This window comes from Acipenser ruthenus, chromosome 39 (assembly GCF_902713425.1).
Source record: "Acipenser ruthenus chromosome 39, fAciRut3.2 maternal haplotype, whole genome shotgun sequence".
NCBI lineage: Eukaryota > Metazoa > Chordata > Actinopteri > Acipenseriformes > Acipenseridae > Acipenser > Acipenser ruthenus.
The window spans coordinates 3,968,065-3,988,221 of record NC_081227.1 but is presented as its reverse complement, the minus strand read 5'-3'; the positions used below and the strand labels follow the sequence as shown (position 1 = coordinate 3,988,221).

Genomic DNA, 20,157 nt, shown 5'->3' with positions numbered 1-20,157 from the left:
ACTAAATGATTACAGAGCGGTTTGCAAGGAACATCCCAACATGCTAATATTTTATTAATGCAAACCTTAATCTTTCAACATAAAGAATACATTCTGACATGCACGGATATAAGGCCGGTCTGTTGTGGTTGCTAATGGGGCAGGATCAATGACTTCTGGGGCTAGTCTGAATGTAGAGTTTCAATAAGGATTATACTGCTGCGGCCCCTGTCTCCAGGAGGGCTATGGGACAGAGAAGCTAGCTCTGTTATAAGCTTCTGTAGGGATACCTCTGGTTGTGACTGTGGTTTGGGAATAAGCAGCAAATTCTTTTTAATCTATGGATTTCTTGCACTCAGGGGAAATATTTGTTGCTGTGCAATAAATATGACCTCCCTCCCGTTAGTGACCACAACGGCTTGACCTTATAAATATTCCACCGTATCCCCAGCATGCACCAGTACACCGATGAGATGAAATGGCTACTTACGGAACGGGCCGACTGGAATGGAGAGAAAATGAAGAGAAAAAAAAAAAACGTGAGATGGGTTTGATTTGAAGAGCAAAGCGTTTAAAAAAAATGTTTGAGGTTGTGCTGATGTGCCAACGTGGACTATGGCAAATGAAACAGATGTTTGGAATATTAACAAGTAAAATAAAGAAAATGAAACATTCAATTAACATTCAATTAACTAATATAAAACAATGAATTTGTAACGTTTGTTACAGCGGATAAATCGTAAATATCAGACTGCTGGCAAGCCCAAGGCAATGATTTATCACTGTAACAAATGTACCATTTGGAATGGCCTTATTCCCTAAATCAGGAGAGTACAATTCCAGGCCCTTGGGCTCTTGAGCCCTCCTGCTGTTCTCTTTGTTCCACCTAAACCCAAAATTACTTAATCAAACCAATTTAACCTCCTGACAGGTCTTAATCACTTAATTATTTAATTACACCTTTGAAACCTGAAGGCCTTCAAGGATGGGACTTGTGCACTCCTGCCCTAAGTAGTCCGGGCACTATGCCGGTGTCTTACCATGTACTTGTAGGGTGCCCGACACCTCTGCTTTGCCCACGCTGTTCTCTGCCAGGCAGGTGTATGTGCCCTCATCCTCCGCATGCACTTGGGTTATCTGCAATCTGTTGTCGCTCCGAATTTCAAACCTTAAAAGTGCGACAAAAGCAAGGGTAAGAAAAGTGCTAGAACCGCTGTGCTACTTTGCTTAAATTAAACCCAGATCAATCATTTTGAATGGAAACCTCTTGAGCATTATGCAATCCTGAACATCCTAAAGAAAGCCACTTCCAGTTCTACGATGACGACGTGCTGTGAGATTATGCATCAGTGTATACCGCTTCACGAAGTACACCCCAGGTTTCAGCAGAAGCATGTGGCTGTACATAAAGCAGCTGTGAAATGCTGTGCTACTTGTTTTACAGTTGTAATATTCCCCCATGGTAAGTGCTGGGATGAGGCTGCTTCAGTCTCTTGTCTGGATACAAACCAGACCGCAGTGGGGAAGGCAAGCAGTGTCCTCCACAAGGGCATTCCTACTGCATTGCAAACCGACTGGTGAAGTTCACAACACAGGATGCACACAGTAAATTTCCACTAAGCAGTGCTGGCAGCCTCCGTTAAGAAGTCAGCCCTCTCCTCCTCCTTTGTTGTGTGTCTCACCTCCCCCTGGGCAGCTCCCCCTCCTCCTTACGCCAGCGTGCCGTGGGTGTGGGGTCCCCCTGAACCTCGCACACGAAGTCCACCGTCTCGTCCGACAAGACCACCTGGTTCACCGGGCGCCGCACAAACACTGGCCGCTCTGCAGGGGGCGCAAGAGAACAGGAAGCAAAAGGGTTAATGTCAATAAAAAAGGAAACATTTCCAGAAACAGGCGCTACAGTATGTAGTAATAATTAAGTGTTGTCAATTGATTAGGGGTAATATCTGCTGCAGACAGTACTTTTGTTGTTGCTAAATAACACAATGTTCTGCTATGTGTTTGATATGTACGGAAGCCTGGTGGGGAAAAAAATGTAGGGGATTATCTCGTACGTACAAGATTTTTTTCTCTGTGCAGTTCAGGGTTTTCGGAAATATGTTATTTGGATTTTTTTATCCAGCAAAATAATTCAAATTCAGATACCCTTGGAGCAGGCCTGTGCTTTGCATTGATGAAGCAGTTAAAAGCTGTCCGATACCCACCAAACACTACCAGCTCTGCGGGGTCGCTGTCTCTCTCCCCCACCATGTTAGTGCCCACGCACACGTACATCCCAGCGTCGCTCTTCCGCGTGTTTGAGATCATCAGCTTCCCACCGCGGATCTGAAAACCACACGAGACACAGAGGAATCAGCACTGCTTTTTACATTGTTTACAATTTTTAGAGTGACCACAGTGACCAAATATTTCTCTGGAGAAAGAGGGCATATAGAGAGTTTTAAATGGGTATCTATCAAAGCTGAGATGAGGGTATTTTATTAATGTTCTGAAACCACCACCCCAGCCCAGGCCCTGGCTCACCGTGATTCGCTCCTCCTTGTCAGTGACTTTGATGTTGTTTTTCTTCCAGGAGATGGTTGGCTCTGGGTGGCCCCTTGGAGGAAGGCACTCCATGACCGCTGGCTCTCCCGCTGCGACCACGACATCACTGGGGGCCTGTCGGAAATCATCCCGGAGGACTGGAGAGACAGAGGGCAAGAGGGGATAGAGATGAGACCAATTACTCCACCTTCTGTACTGCTAGCACTATATTCAGAACAACAACCTCCCTTTTGCTGTGTTGATTTGGGTATTGGATAGACAACCTTGTCTCTTCCAGTCCAGGTCTGTGCTTCAACCATATCCTCAATTGCTATATCGAACCAATAAGCCTGTGATCGGGTTCCTAAAGTACTAACCGTATAAAACTTGTGTAATGCACTGTGTGTGTGTGTAGCAACTGTGTTGTGTGTCTTGGAAAGAGTTTTCATTAGTTTTCAAATTTTCCTCCAGGCAGTTACTTTGTTTCTTCAGCTTACAGATTTCTCCTCCCCAAGTCCACCTGGAATAACAGGGATCGAAATAACCTGGGCTAGAGAATGGAGCGAGGCTGCATCACTTTGTTCTATAGCCAGTGATTGAAGCAATCGGCTGTTTGCCGGCTTGAGACAACAAGGAATTCTTTAGCAGAAGCCCTGCAGAAACTCAGGAGCAGGGCTATTCCCATAGCTCTCCTGCTGGAGCTAAGATCACCTCCAGCACAATACGCCCCAGGTCAGGTCAAACCAAGTTGCTCTGCCCCTGGAGAGTAGACACTCCAAGTAGAGGAAGCCCCATTGAAACCCCTTTGATTTGGCTTTTGAGGTGGAAGACAGAACTAGCACTGTGCAGAATTGGACTTGGTTCATTTGCAATGTTCAGAGCTCCCAGATGGAATTGAAGGAACATGTTCTCCCACCGATTTCGGAGCGAGAGTCAGTGAGAGGTTGCTTTGAAGACCTCCGCCCTCCTTCTGGTCTCAGTTAGCTCCCTTTCCCATGTTTTGTTGCCTGTCTGTTGTTTTTAACCATCAGGACCCATAAATAATTAACACCTTCCAGTCCGACACGAACCTGATGAATAATTGACAACCAAACCAACCCCTTCTTTCTAACACGCACACAGAAAACTCAGACCTGTCTGACGCTTGCCCTCTCTCGCTCTCTCTCCGCGTCACATTTCACTCACCACATTTCTTCAGGGCTGATTCTATCGACCGTACTCCATCTAAATTCCATTTTTATTTGGAGATTTATCAGATCTGCAGTAGCTGAATTTCTATTACCTTAATCTGTATTCCTCTCTATCTTTTAAAGTGTTCGGCTCTGTTATCGCTGTTTCCCCATTTCTGTCAATTTTTTACTTTAATATGAATATTATAGAGGCTTCAAGCAAAAAAATAACCAAAGAAAGGTTCTTGGCCATACAAACTTTAAAATGCTGTAAATTACTGATATGACTGTGATAAATACTTAATATTAAGATTCAGCTTATGCTAATAAAAAGTGTCTCAGGCCCTGCAAACATTATGAGCTAACAATCTCAAGCCAAATAAATTGGTTCCGAATAATCAAATATTAAATATGTGTGTAATGAAAAACAGACAATTTTCCAAGAAGTGTTTTCGTATACAAAGTATACGTATGAAGAGGTTGGTTCTGGATGGTAATTGTCTAAGGGCATTACCCTGTGGCCCCCCGCAATCCCAGCTTGGCTGCAGGTAGAGTCTTTATTGGTATAAGGGGGTTCTCCGCTGAGCAAGAGGTGTGAGTAGAACGCTGTGGAAAGCAGAAATCAATGACAGTCCACTGTACAGCAGTGAAAGACAGACAGGGGGGTTGGTTCATTAGAGTAAATTACAGAGCTAATGTCACCACAATGTCACGGCAGCACGAAGGGACCGCCCAGACTGATTAATGTGGCCCTGTCCTCTAATGAAGGGAAAGCCAAGCGACAAAGCGACCCTTTAATCACGCATGTGGATCAGGAAAATCAGTTTCATTTTTAATGGTTGCTTGTCAACGGGATGCTATTTTGGTGAGGGTCCCAAATGAGGTTGGGGAGAGGGGGTGTACCTTAGGATTTCAGCCTCCTGCTTTTATCTTTGGATGGTTTGAATCGATCATGTCTAAAATCATGTCTATTTTGCAAAAGGCTGAAGTAAGAAAAACACTTGTTTCATTATTTCTTTCTTTTTGCTGATTTTATGAAACAGGCCAGGCCTTGGGAATTCAATTACATATAATTTAGACTCCTCCTCAGTAATTGTAATGCCCCTAATTCAAAGTAATTTACTTTCTAATTTATTACGCACAGTTTATTTACAATACCCAAAATCAATACTGGAAAGAATTTCCTTTACTTAAGTTTTTAATGTCAATTTGCCTCTATTAGGCCCACATTAATTTAGATTCTTATTCAAAAGACTTTACAGCTCTTTATCCTCATTAGAGGATTATTTTCTTCTAGTCAACCAGGCTCAAACCATTAGGATACACTGCCACCCCCAGTCCTTCAGCCCTAACCTCTAAGCCACACTACCCAAAGAAACTGCCGCTGTTGGCAAAAATAATAAAGAATGAAGTGCCTTTATAGGTACAGAAAACCTCTGTTCACCTGTCATTGTCAATACAAGGTCCATGTGCTGGGTCCAAAAACCCCAACCCTCTAACCACCCCTGAAACTGAAAATGTATTAGGCAAAGGGAGGTTGATTAGGCCCTGGCAATTACCCACAAAACCTTGGGGCGATTGATGCCCTCTGACCCTGAGCTGTTGTCCCCGGGGACCCCTTGTGCTGACTACAAAAAAGCCTGTGTAATCCCCGACAGGCCACCAATCCACTTCAATTAAGGCAGTCCTCCCACCACACTGGAGCTACGGTGGGCTCTCGCTAACGAATCCCTTGGCTAAAAAAAATAAATAAATCCATTTCTCATCTAATACCACGTTAATATTTTAGTAGGTCTTTTACAGAGTACACAATCAGCTAAAACATCTATCTAGCTGTCTCTTCCGAGTTCATTCTCCATCCATCTGAAGTATCTATCTAGTATATCTGTTCATCTGTTACCACGCCTGACCTGTGCATCTATTTGCATCTATTGACATCTATTTGCATCTATTGACACCTGTTTATACAGACTGTATGTCACGACATATATAAATATCTGGAGAAAAAATATTGCATTATACAGGAAGTACACCTCAGATGCAATAAGCAATGCCTGTTTAATAATTATATTTTTTTGTCTATTAAAAATCTGAACTTGCTTCAGAATTCAATTAAACAGACTACAATAGCTGTTTAGTTTTACTCCCATCTAGCAACTGTAGGCCAAAAAGAAACAACTGAATTAACATCGGCTTGTGTCCGACTCAATACCTCTCTGTACTACATCTGTCTCTATGACTGGTCATTTTCATATGCAACCGTTCTGAGACGCTGCAATTCTATCCTTCATTCAAGTCACACATCCATCTTCTTATATCCATCTCAATTGTAAGATCTCCAGGTGTACGGACAGGCTGGCACACAGACAGACATCCAGGACAAAGCAGTGGGGAGTGGATAGTCTCCTCCCAGCCCAATCAATAATCAATAACCTGTAATGTCATGGGGGTATCAGTAGAGCAGATGGATCACTCCCTCTCTCCCCGGAGGGCCAAACGGGCACATTCCACTTTCACAGGATTAACTAACCCAGATCACCCTCCCCATGCCTCGGCCAATCTGCGACATTCCAGCAGGGCAACACAATACCATTGATAGTAACGTCAAAGGGACCTGGGCTACACTTTGACACACCACTCTCCACATTGTCATGTATACAAAAATAGAGAAAGAAGCCACCAGATAAAAATAATAAAGACGCTAAACATTTGTCAATATATTTCTTCCAGCCTGTGCGTTTCATAAAAGTGTTACTTCTAAAATGATCCAAATTGCAACTGCTTTTAATGAATTAATCAACCCATTTCAGGCTGGAATGGTCTTTTTTTTTAAATTCACAGCACTGTGCCAATACTCAGTGTTTAACATAAAGTAAACATATGCTACAGACGCAGTTCTGAGCAAAGGTCTTACACTCTGAGACTGGCAGAGGCAGTGTTTGCATACACGACTATTCCATTAGGATTCTGAGCAATTACTTACAATAACATATAGGAGAACAGCCTTATTAGGAGTGCTATTATTCTGGACACCTTGCTTTGAATACTCCTGTTTACATTAGTGGAATCTGTATTCAAGCTACCCAGTGTACCGTTTCAGAATACAAATGAAGGGATACTGTGACTCAGTATCAGCAGGAGCAGGGATTCAATTTGGGACACTATGATCACGCATTTGTCAGCTTTCCACAAGCAAATGATCCTCATCCGACCATAAGTCTACCAAGACCAAGAAAGTGCCTTATTGTGTATATTTTTGCCTTGCATATTCCCTCCTCACCCCGCATTGGAACTCAAGCATTATTATTTTTTATAACAGGGTTTGTTCTTGTTCAAACAGTACCATCGTGGGTAACAAAGGCCTCAGCTTACAGGATCTCATTATGAGCCATTGTGTATCGTAACAGTACAGTTCCCCTTATTACGGCTACATGTGTACCCTATGATTTTTGACAACGTATAAAAATATTACACAGGTGTTACGTAGGGGGAGAAAGCAGTTTGTTCAGGTTGAAATTACCTGGGGCTGGTATTCTCTAGTTTCGCCTTTATATAAACCCAACCTGGTCCTGTTTAGAGCTGTCCTTGTATTACTGAGCACAGCTGTCACACAGGACTGTGCCTCCTGAGTTGGAACCCCCCTCAGGTTTGGGAAGACGGGGCGCTATGAGACACGTGTTCCCTGGACATCTGTCCCTTTCTGAACTCCCCTGCATTGTTTTCTAACACCCCCCCCCCCCCCCCGCTGAAAACTGGATCAAAGAAAGGGCTGGTTGAATAATGAGGCCTGTGCTGCTGCAGGAAGCAGGGGGCTCGCCTGTGCAGGCTGGCCAAGGATTGCCTCAGGGGTTTCAGTGGGAAATAAGCAGCGGGTCCCCAAACTGGATGGATGTGTTTATCTGTGTGTGTGTGTGTGTTTGTGTGTGTATGTGTGTGTATGCGCACGCGCGCATGCTGCGTGTCTGTGTGTACACATCTTTGCTGTGATTTTTCTTTTATAAATGTATGCCTGGCACGTTCAGTCCAGAAGTGTCTTGATTGGATACGGTATCTAGGTTAGTGTCTGTATGTCAAGGTACTTGCACACAAATCATTTTTGTACATTTTTTTATTTATAAAATGCTTTTGTAATTTTTGACTGTGACCACAATGGTAACTATTTTTAATCCTGTGTGCATGTGCACTGTGGGATTGTGGTACAGATGTATCTGTGTAGTGTACACATGTGAGTGAGTGTGTGAAATTGTTAACATTGTTTGCTTGCCTACCGAGACGGCCTTGATTTATACATAACAACATGCACACAAAAGCAGCTGTTGAAAAAAAAGCTAAAACAAACATTCATTGTGTGTCTTCAGTCTAGACCAAACCTTCCACTGCTCTGCACCGCTGCCGGCAAGGTAACCCAAAGCTGGAGTGAATTGCCTTCAGAGCTGGCCTCTTCAAAGCCTAGCACCTGAAGCTTCGACCTCAGGTCCTCATACACTTGACAATGCTACACTTGTCAGGCAGAGGAGAAAAAAATTCAACTTCAAACTCTTGTTCCCAAGTTTCCAGCTGTTCCCGAAAAGGAGAAACAGGAGTCCTGCATGACTCGGGAGACAAGCTGTCGAAGAGCCATTTGATAAGTTACCTCACCACTCTGCTATGCTTTAAACTGCCCATAAAACCCCAACACGGCCATCCCTTACAGTTCAAAACACCCCGACATGGCAGGCTTGCAAATTGAAGCCTATAAATTACGCCTCACTTTGCGTCGCTGAGCCGCATGTGCAGCAAGCTAGCTAGAGCTTGTTATTCTGCGCTGATGTAGGACTGAGCTTTTCAACAACTAGCCTTGGATCGCCGAGCCTAGGGGGCTTGCTTGAACTCTTGAATCACCCCCATTTTCAAAACCCAGCCTGTGGCTAACCAAATCCTAACCCTGCTTAAAACCGAGCACCATATCTCCTAGCCCTGGAGCTCTGGAGCTTAAACCAAACACTGGCAACCACCCTGTATAAAATCCAGCTTCGGTCTTTCCAAGTGGGACCAAACCCAGCAACCTAGCAGCTGCGTTGGAAGCGTTAAAGGGTGGTTTATAATTTGGAAGAAGAAGAGACAGCCTTTGTGGCAATTTCAGTCTGTGCCTATTTATCCTGACTGCAAATCTATGCAGTGCATCTATCAAAAATAATCATCCAGACGTCCTCATTAAGACGTCCACAGAAGGTGCGTCCCTGTGTGTGAGGTTAATCTCTCCACCTTCCCAGCAACCAGCGCCCCACCTGCGTAAATAATTAATTTCCTCCCGCAAGGAGTATGCCAGGGCATGCTGTTAGCCATGATGGGTTGGTCTAGCAACCAGGACGGAGATGGGTATCAACCAGCTCCTTCAAGCAGTTTGTAGACTACGCTGGAGATGCTCAGAATTACTATCCACATAGTTCTGTTGTGTATCTGCCAAAAGCTAGCACATGGTAAAGCTGGGCAGAGCCTTATTTTTTGTAATTGGCCACACTGGAGACTGTTTCAAGAAGTCAGTGAAATTTGCATTTAATGCTATAAACCATTTAAACAGAAAAAAACAATCTGTGATCCAGTTCTACACTCCTGCTGTTCACCAGTTAACAAGTGTTTGCTTGGAGTTATAGTTAAAGTGACTGATGTTCAGAAGCAATTGTCACATTATCAAACAAAACTTGGTTATGTCTTCTCTTTGCTGAATATATCTAGCTAACAATGTTTGTTGTCCATAGGAAGAGCTGCTCTCGACAATAGGTCCAGTCCGGACTATGGAGATCGGTGACCTGAACTGTATAAAAAGATCAGTGAACCCAACCCTGATTCTAATCCTAATCATAAAAGCTAGATGATCTTGGGAAAAAACAAATCAGAAAGGCTGGTTTAAGAGCTTTTAGTTCCACCCAAAGCGTTTCTAAAAATACAACATTGCACTGAAGCAAGAGTCTTGTGTATCCGTCTCTCTAACTTTCACTGACTGCAGCAATTATTATTAGGGGAAATGTGTGATTAGGTCGAATCAATCAGGTTACCCTAAACAAAAGCTTGTTTTGAAGTCTGGAAAACTGGATAATCAAGTTTTCAAAATATTATGACCTCTTACGCCACTGAAGCCAGCAACGTTACTGCCTAGTCAAAACACGATAGCTAACCGAACAACACAAAAAAAAGAAATGGTCAAAATATGTGCCTTAGCCGAGACACTATTTAGTCTAGCACAGAAAAATAAAGTGAAAAAACAAAAACTAAATTAAAGAGATATCAGGATTTGCGGGGGGTGGATGAATTGTTTCCATTTTGGTGACCCCCGTACCCGCCAAAACTGTAGACCTTCACGCACCTCAATGGGACAGACGTTCCAGCAAAACAAATCAATGCAACACAAGAAAACCTGCAATATTCATGGCCAGGCTTTGGGAGGCCTTCAGCCCTTGCTATTGTTGTTATGTATTCAGAGCGTAGCAGCAATAAACCCATTACTGAGGCTGTCTAATCCTGTGCGTGTGGCCGAGTACTTTAAGAGCTAATGGACCAATTGTCTGTGTAAAAGGAGGATTACTTGAATCTAGTAATAGTCTGCATATATTGCTTTTAGGAGGGGGGTGGAGGGGTGGGAGGGATACGTATACCTGCTCATTGACAGGCACAGTGTGGTCTTTTAAAAGAAACCAATCAAAAACATTTTGACTAAAAGCCATTTGAATGTTGAAATGAAAGGTATTTAAAAGTTAATTTAGCGGTACAATTGCAGCATGTTTATCTGCTATTTTTCTTATTATCTTTATATTGCTATCAGTGCAAGTAAACATACTTTGTGAGCTGGGGGGGTCACCTATGTTTAGCACTGGAATATTTTTGATGGAAGAAAACAAATCTGAATGCAAATGCGAATGGTCTTGACATTTAGCAGAGCGCCTGCAATTTCAAAGCTAATGTCTTCCCTTTGCCATGTTCTACTCAATCATAGAGGAAACTGCTTAGACGTTACTGCAGTGAATCCTCAAAAGCCTACCTTCTTCGTATTTTACGTCACTCAAATGTGCATTATCAGCCCGAATCCATTACCATCCCAACGGAACAGATCAGCATTTGGGTGGTTCCAATTCTCCAAGTCAAAGACAAACACCATAAATCAGCCCTTTATCTCTGCAGATTAATCACACCTTCCTCGATCAGTTAACAATTGGAGGGTGCACCTTCAGACCCAGCTTGAAAGCCCTTAAGCTAAAAGAAAAACAATGCCCTCTGGTTCAAGTAGGCTTTTAGTGCTATGGATTGGAGGATATAATTCAGTGCTCACTGCAGTACTCCTAGAAATTCTGGCTGCACCACTTGAATGTTAATCTGGTTTTACGGCAAATAAGAAGTACCCACTCAGTCTAATGTCTGAAGGACTGAAAATAAATGGGGTGTTTTGGCAGTCTCTATTACAGAACCATAACCAGGAATAATCAAAAGATACTGGTGATAGGTAAAAGGCATAGCAGCCATGTATCTGAGCATCAGAGCACAGATCCTTCAAATTAGAGTTGAGGAGTGGATGGAAGGGTTATAAATATATTCAGGACTTCATTAGATTAAGTGCAATGTAGCCTTATACTGTATTAGAAACAGCATTAGAGCAGACAGCCTTAGTATGGGGATGCAGGAAAGGATAGCAGAACATGTTTAGAATGGATAGATGCAGTTATAGAGGAAACACATTAAAAAGATAGGGCAGTGCACAGGATACATGTTACAGTACGCTAGATCTGAAGCAGACCCGCATCAATGGCCTGGCAGATCCCAGCAGCACACACTCTGGTATGCGTGGAAGACTGGCGCGATGCCCAGCCCCAGAAGGCCTGTCAATGCACATGTGTGCCAGGCTGGCATGGATCACATCCCCACGCCCCTCCTTCCCGCCTGTTTGCCAGGCCTGCAGGCCACGTGACGCCGGGAATCAATCACCCCCGGAAACACAGAGCAATCCTGCAACATATTCCTGCTTTTCAGCACTGCACATTCCAGATCTATTAACCAGGACAGACCGCACCTGAACGGGAGCTGCTGGCAGCCAGAGCTTGGCTCAACTATAGCTGTGTGCTGCCAAAACAAACCATCACAGGGGCAGAAATCCTTCCAAATCCTGCTACGTTCTACTAACGTCTTCCAGTCCATCCCAAAGAGGACAAAGGCAAGGCTGATCCAAACACCCACACACAGGAGATCTGACAAACTGACCATGGGCAGCAGAAATGGTTATACTGGTTATATAATTTTGATATTCCCTGATCATGGTGCCATCCATATTCTCTGCAACAATTTTAGGGAAAACGGTTTGGGTTCATCCAATTATTGGAACAAGTTTTTTACATATCAATAATGTATCATTTTTCTTGCTGCATTCTACTGCAAACAACATATACGTGCTTGGTAGATAGATAGATAGATAGATAGATAGATAGATAGATAGATAGATAGATAGATAAAGGTTATTAAATGTCACTCTGTCAGTCTAACTAGCACAGATCAATAGCTCCAATATAATGTGATTACTCAGAACCGTCAGACCAGAGAGCTGTTGTGTTCCGAGTGCAGTGTCAGTTCTTCTGTAATTTTAGCCACACAAAAGCCACACAGATGCACAGGCCATTAACCCAGGGGCTGCCTTAAAGCTCTTCCTTCCACCACCTGTTGTCAACAAAGTCAGCCCCCTCCCCCTGCCTTCCTGCCCCCCACACAACCAAACCCCACTTCTTCCCTCCACTGGGATCAATGCTGGCCACCATCTCATTAGTTTCAAGCCAGGTCTAATTAATTCATTAGTTACTGCCAGGTCAAGCCACAGAGACAGTCTTAGCCTTGAGGGCCAGCCACGATGGGACTAGACAGAAGGGCTGAGCAGCAAGCCTGTATTCTTCTTCTTCATCATCATCTTCTATTGCCAAGCAAATTGGCCAGGAGTAGTAGTGGACTAATCTAATTAGTGTAGCTTGGCTACAGTGGAGATTGCAAACATGTGCATTAATCCTTAATCCGAATCCTCTGCAATGTTACTGTCCATTGTATATCTCTGGGTTGAGAAGATTACAGGGTTATAGGGGACAGGAATATTGTTAAGCTAGACAAAACCATTGCAAATTATAATTGGTGCTGCACTGTTTTGTAAATACATGCTAAATATTTTGACTATTGAAGTGCACCCTTTTGCTGGGGGAATAGGAAAAAAGGTACTTATGTACATTACACAACTCATATTGCAAACACTTTAAAATCTTAAAATAATCAGCTACTGGTAAGTAACCTAGATGTGTGTCATGCAGCACTCACAGGATTATAATGGAAAAAAATAGACAGAATAGTTCTTCTTTTTTTAAAAACAGAATCTTAAGATATATATTAGCTCTAAATATATACTAAGAAGCAATGCAGACAACATTAAAATATATAAAACGCTAGTACAAATGTATATTTTTCGTCTATACATCATTTTTTTTAGTGCTACTATTCAGGCAACCTCAAAAACCACAGACAAGCTTTAAATCGTCTCTCTAATAAAAGGCCACACATCCCTCCTAACTCTCCTTGCCACTTTTGGGATGATACATATCCTACGCCTATCTAGCAGACCCTCTGTTGCAGAAAATAAACCAGCATTAAATTGCAGCTTTGCTATTTTATTGAAAGACTTTGTGCTACCTAATCTACCATACCCCCCATCTAATCCGTAGGCTTACACACATTCTGTTTTGTTGGTGGGGAGGGGGAGTGTGAGGGGGGTTCGTTCAGCTGTTTCTCAGCACAGCGAGTGGGATTCGGAGGCGGTGATGAGAAAGCTGGCTCGGCCTCCTGCAACACACATCAGGGGAGGACAACGTCAGATCTTCCTTTCACCTGTTCATTTCCAACATTCGGGGAGACAGCTGCCAGCCCTGCCTCACCTGTTTCCCTGGCAGAGAGCTGACCTCCAAATGACCTCCGCTCGGGGGGTCAGGCTGACTTGAGTTTCCCCCGGCGCCCCCTGTTTGAAATCCATCACATTTTTCAGCCATGTCTGTCTCGTACAGAAAATATGCGAGGCATGGCATAAATACTGTGCCTGTTATTTCATATGGCGAAGGGCAAACTCTTAACAAATGAGATACTTTCCTCTGTACCGCCAGGGAATGCAGACAGGCTTAGTAAACTAACCTGCATTTCCAAGAGGCAGAATATTAACAGACCAAGATGGGTATACACTGAAAATCTTCATTTGACCTGCCACAGCATGAAGACAGGGCCTTTTGGCAGATGTGCTTTGAGCTTAAATGCAACCTTTAGTTCTGGCAGATGGTCATAGTTATCCCTAAACTCAAACACATACTGGGGTCTTGGTAGATTGACCAAATTATTCCTAAACCCTTATGATGTACGCTGTGCTGGGGGGATGACCAATGGTCCTGCTTCTCCTTAAACAGTGTCATTGATGAAAGATGATATATAGTGACGATCCGGGTTGTCCCCAGTGCAGGAAGTGATGCAATGCTGTTCAGGCCTAGAAGTGTGTCTCTCAGGCCAATCCAACACCATAATATAGCCCCCCTTGTAAGGAAGTGTAGAATACAAAGCGTGACAAAATCAGAACAATAGGCACTGTAGCCCTCCCGGTATGGATGGATAAATTAGGATCAGAAAACGACAGCTGGGGAGGAAGTTTCCTTCTCAAAGTCTATAGCAGGAGCCGCATCAGCAGGGCTTGTGTGTTTTTTTCAAGGGGGGGGGGGGAATAAGTCAGACAAATATGAAATCCAGACAAACATTGCCCGACCACAAGAAAGTCTTAAATAATGTAGTAAAAAGGACTAGGATGAATTGTGACCTAATGTTGAAAGAATATGGACCTGGAAGGAAGCAGAGTGGTCTCTTGGTTGAGAGATGAGGGAGTGGGAGGTAAGCAGTGTGGTCCAGTGATTAGAGCTGGGGGGCTGGTATGAAAAGAAGTGTGGCCTAGTTATCTGAGCTCTGGGGCAGGGAGGGAGGTAAGCAGTGCAGTCTGGTGTCTATCTGTGTCACCTTCGTGTGACCTTTTGTTTAGTTTAACACTCAACTGCGCTTCACTGACTCTCTGTAACATACCCATTACCAGCATTCCCCTAATATAAGGTCATTCCCCTACTATAAGGTGCCTTTGGCTACAATCAATAGAGATATCCCAGTGTTTACCTCTTGCTGAAGCAGTGTTTACCTGACCCCAAGTGCACCTGTTAACCCTTAATAAAGCTGAGCTAACACTAACAGAACGTACCAATGGCATGTAATAGCAAAACACCTCTCAACACTGGCATATCCACAGGGATCTCCACACTAGCATAGACCATTTTATTTAACTTTTCCCTTGAAGCTAGGGTTACCATATGACCTCATGTTCACTGGAACAGGTTGGGACAGGACTATACTTACCAGAATGCATTGGGGTGCGGGTTCAAAAGCCTGACCTGTCCCAAACTGTCCCAGCGAAACAGGGAATTATATCAATATACAGCCGCCAGGTGCGAGGGAAAAAAAAAACATTCCATCACATTCAAAGGGAAACCCATTAGGGTAAGTAATATGAGAACGTTTTTTTTTTCTCAGGGGTGACAATGCACCTTGGTTTTGCACGTTGCACGTAACATGTTCCTAGACAATGAAACAACCCCTACACTGCAGAATGTTTCACTGCAAATTATAGCTTACTGCATGCCTCCCACCACCTACTAGTAGCCTCCCAACCCCCAACTCATCCAAGGCTGCTCCCATCTATAGGTGACTTTATCTGCTTCAGATAAGGTGGATTCTTTATCCTGTGTTTGCACAATGCTCCCTGTCTCAATAAAGCCATTAGCACAGACAATGGGGTGCCCTCGGTGTCAAAGCATCCTGAAGGTTACTGGAGCTGATAAGAGGGAGGCGAGGTTACCCTCATATCTCTGCCTACCCCAGCCATGGACGCCAGCCAGCCAGGGCATCAGTCACTGACAGAGAGGATGGAGGAGACTGCTGTGAAAGGGACTTCATTGGGAGTACTACGAGCTTGCATCAGATAGACCACAAGATGAAGCTTTTGTCTCTGAAGAACGCCCCGATGGGCTTCAGCTCTTAACCCTACAGCTGAAGGCTAGAGAGGAACGGTCACTATAATCCTCCAGTGAATAGCCATGCTTGAGGAACGTCTTCCCCAATGGCTACCACAACCTTTAAGGAGTGATTCAAGCTCCACAGCCTGGCCAAAGCATAACAGAGCCAATTGTGCGCCAGTTTTTAATTTGGTCTGTTCTGCTTGTAAGCACGGCAAACAGTTTGCTATAAGGATGCAGAGCAACATAACAATTACGTTTCTAATCTTTTTTTTTTTTTTTTTTTTAGGGAAAAGATAAAGGTTCTCATTCAATTAACTTTTGTAGCTGGAGAGGAATGCTGCTGGAAATTGCAAGTCCATTTAATATTGATTCTGATTCAATTACACATCGGCCAGTGGGCTGTTAAGTGAATCTAACTGGTTGACTGAATACAAATAAATATTGCTACACACGTGCTCAGTTAATTGCACAGACCCAGAGACTTCTCTTAATCTTTTACTATGCAGACTAGTAGTGTGCAACACAACCAGGGCTATTAACCTCACTCTTCATGGGCGACGCATTTCTAAAACCCCAAATGAATTCTCAAAAAGCACGTACTGGCTACTTCCAGAGAGGCGTTGCGACTGACGGCCTCCCCCAGGTAGTTGCGAGCCACGCAGACGTAGACGCCCTCGTCGGGTTTGCTGCGACGGCCGTGGACAATGCGCAGGAAGAAGAGCGAGCCGCTGGGCAGCAGCATGCGGTGCGAGCGTGGGTCGTCCCGGTCCGTCTCCACGCGCTCCCCGTCCTTGTACCACTCCACCATGGGCAGCGGCCTGCCCTCCGCCTTGCAGTTCAGCGTGGCCGGCTCCCCCTTTGACACTATCAGGTCTGAGGGGTGCTCCGCGATCCGCGGGGCGAAGTCATCCTGCCGGGGACGGGAACCTGCGGGGAAGGCAGAGACCGGGAGTCAGATGAGAATGTTATAGGCAAATTAAACACCCAATGAAATTGCATTTTAATGTTTTTTTGTTTTTTAAAGTGATTTTGTTATGTTGCTCCTATATTGAGTTTTGAATTTTAGGATTGAGAAAAAAAAAACTACATGAACGTAATTTAGATCTTTTATTCAACATCATGTAATCAAAGAAACTACAAAATGATATTGCAAAAGTCTACCGGAAGCTATAATAGTAGTACAGTATTTCGAAATATCCAATTGTTTCAATTTTTGTCAGTTTTTCATTAAATATATGGAAGACTACAAAGTGGTATGTAATTCAATATGTTATTGTAACATTATTCAGCAGATTTCATTCGACTATATGAAGCAAAATTTGTTAATTCTATAGGGTGATGCAGAACTTCTGGCGACAGCTGTAGTTTACATATATATATATATATATATATATATATATATATAGAGAGAGAGAGAGAGAGAGAGAGAGAGAGAATATGGGTTTAAAGGTAACATCTTAAGCATAAGTACAATACAATTGTGGAAGATATATATGAAAATAAGTCTCCTCTGGCTGCTCTTTCCCTGCCTGCTTGGATGCAAAGGGTTAATCTCAGCAGTGTTTAGCTAATAGCTTTTTATGAGACATTTATAGAAAGTAGAACAGACTTCAGTTAGCAGGGGGTAGGTTCAGAGACCCAGCGCGGCGAGGAGTTGAGAGCAGCTTTATAAATATTACAGGCAAGGATTGGCGACTCGAGTGGAAATGTTGCAAAGAGGTTTTTAAAGCAGACTCCTGGCACTTTTGGAACCGGGTTAAACTGATCAACACAGCTCAGCACTGCCTTCCCTTGCCTGCCCCTGCTTCGTCTGGGTTGTATAACTGGGCTTGTGGTCGGGGATTGGCAGGACGAGAGTCTGCACTGTCTGCTGCAGCCGTGATGAAAACTGATCCTGGAGAACGGGGGGTAGCTGCAGGCTGTATGTATTTTAAATTCCACATTGTTTAAATCTCAACTGGTCTTCTTTTAACCAAATGCCACAATTTATTGAAAGACCCCTTTAAAGAGATTTTATCTTCTTTCTTCTGAACGTTTTAAGTTATCTGGAAAGGGCCCTGTTGTCATTACCAAGTACAGATATAACACACAGTTCTATAATACTCAATTCTGTCGACAAAACAGTAATCTGGACAATTTCTGCTTGGGCCTTTGGTCTGTAGTAACTTCTTTAATTAGAGTGTGGGGTTCTGTTCGAATGACATTAGACAGCGGATCAAAATACTGACAAATTTATATCAATAAAATAGGATGCTACTTACATATTAGTACAGACAGAAATACACTAAAGAGACTCTTTTGCTGGGTTAGTGGCTTGAATCCTTGGTATAGAAAGAGCCCTGTTTTAATCAACTAAACAGGTGTTTGTGGAAAGGCCAATTCAGGAGAAAGTGCTGAATGCACGTTTTCAGATACTGTATTTGCTGGATAGCAGAGAGGTGACCTTGCTGTATCGAAAAAGCAAACCAGCGAGAGAGCAGCGGATCGAATCGGCTGCCAGTTTCTGCTCCGTGACACTCTCAGCACAGTGCCCCGGAGGCCGCCTGCCTGCTGCCAAAGCTGGCTTTTCATATTAAGTGCATTTGTTTTTAATGTTTTTTCTGAATCATAAACATATTTTCTATTTATACCGTCTGGAGACAGCAGAGTCGTGACGTCCAGCAATCGCTGCAGTGCAGAGGGATAGGGGGTGGGAGGTGATGTTCATACCATTAAAACCACAGGACCTTCACTCTATCTATCTATATATGCACTTTGAGGGAGCTGTCTCTGTGGATGCATCTGACTATCTACCTACAGGATCTATCAATCAACTTTTTATCAATTTTGTCTTTCAATCTATCTTTCTGTTCATCCATCCATGTATCTCTACCCAGATATCCATCTTCCTAAATATCTATTTACCTAACCATCCATCCACTTAGGCATCCATCTACCTACTCTTCCATCTATCTGTATATTTATCCATCTACTCACCTCTATCTCTCTCTCTCTTTTTTTTCAACTAGCAATGGCTTGAATCTGGAACTGCAATATAGTTTTAAGGTTTTACAATACAACACACAACAGCGGAAAATCTCAGATCTCAGTGGCCACACAGCCCGTACACCTGTCTACGTGCCAGTCTGTCTCTCCATTAGAATACATCACAGTGTGTGTCGCCCATTATTACGCTGTCTCTTTTCACTCATTTATTATCCTGTACTATCCTGCAGGCTCCGCTCCCTCCTTGGTCGGGAGGCTTGGGGTTCCATTCCTCACCATCTCCACGGCGACACGTCCGGAGTCCCCTCCAGAGAGGTCAGGGGTCAGATTAATCATTGCTAATTTGTTAAGGAAGGATTAAAGGGGGGGGGGGTCAACTCCCCAACTTTGAATGAATAAACAAGGCACGTCTTCCACAGTCTCTAGTTAATGACAACCTAAAGGTCCTACTTTTACACAGCAGTACTAAACTGCTTCTTGGGACCGGCTTTTGTTCTCTTTGCACTGCGTTGCAAAGTTCCAAGAGGATTCTCACCCGAAATGGCCGTCAACCTAGTGCTTGCTTCGAAAGAGCAGGTTACTGAATCTTCATTTCCCTTATTGTAAAACGTCCTCTTCTACTAGGCTCCCTAACCCTCTCCCGCTTTAACCACAGCTGTGCCGTCGCTTTTGTTCATTTGATTGGTAAACAAAAAACTGGTATTAAAATATGTACTTTTAAACCTGAAACACTCAAGTGCAGTCACAGAGATCATTTTAACATAGTATAAGGTTACTTTCTAAAAACGCATGCTGTAAAAAAAATATCCCAAACTCGCAATTCCGTTTGAACTCCTTATGTCTGGCCCCTGAAACCTTGAAATAAAAGCCTTCAATTTGAAACGAAAGCCATTCAAAAATAAATCAATCTGCCCAGCTCCCCCACCCTGACCCCCTTTCCTTAAAATACCAACTAACAAACCAACCAAGCAACCAAGCGCCTCCAATTCCTAATCACTGCATTCTCCCAGAGTAACAATCCCAATTTGTCTGTGGTGCATTCGCTCCATAAGGCCCTTCCCAAATTCTAATAGCAGTCCCTCAGTTGCTATAGATATTTCATCCATTTGAGAGAGAGGGAGAGGAGTAAGGGGAGGGGAAAAGAGAGAATGATAAAAAGAAAAGGGGATGGAGGAAAAACCCCTTTTCAACCTCATCTGCAATTCTTTTTCTTATAAATAAGCCCCCATACACCCCCTGTTAGTTGTTTTACGGCCTGCCTCCTCCTTTCTTTAGATGAAGCCTGGGAATTGATTTGCTAATGTGGCCCTTTTCTTCTGTTAGGGGAATGGGCAGTGTAGAAGGAGAGAGGGGGGGGGGTCCATCCAACCAACCCCCTCCTTCCAAGAAACTGTGACAACAAAGGACTGCTTGCATAA

General features: G+C 43.5%; 1 protein-coding gene across 6 annotated transcripts in view; it reads right to left on the bottom strand.

Annotated features, from left to right (window-relative positions):
* Positions 1-20,157, bottom strand: part of LOC117397441 (roundabout homolog 3-like) — a 97,228-nt gene that overhangs the window by 22,146 nt on the left and 54,925 nt on the right. For 3 of the 6 annotated variants that reach the window (XM_059009449.1, XM_059009448.1, XM_059009446.1), the window contains exons 2-7: positions 16,355-16,681; positions 2,503-2,660; positions 2,184-2,304; positions 1,662-1,800; positions 1,020-1,147; positions 470-481 (exon numbers count right to left, since the gene is read on the bottom strand). In XM_059009449.1, the coding sequence (XP_058865432.1) occupies positions 470-481; positions 1,020-1,147; positions 1,662-1,800; positions 2,184-2,304; positions 2,503-2,660; positions 16,355-16,681 (885 nt within the window). The remainder of the gene's footprint in view (positions 1-469; positions 482-1,019; positions 1,148-1,661; positions 1,801-2,183; positions 2,305-2,502; positions 2,661-16,354; positions 16,682-20,157) is intronic. The other 3 variants (XM_059009450.1, XM_059009447.1, XM_059009451.1) reach the window with 1 other exon arrangement.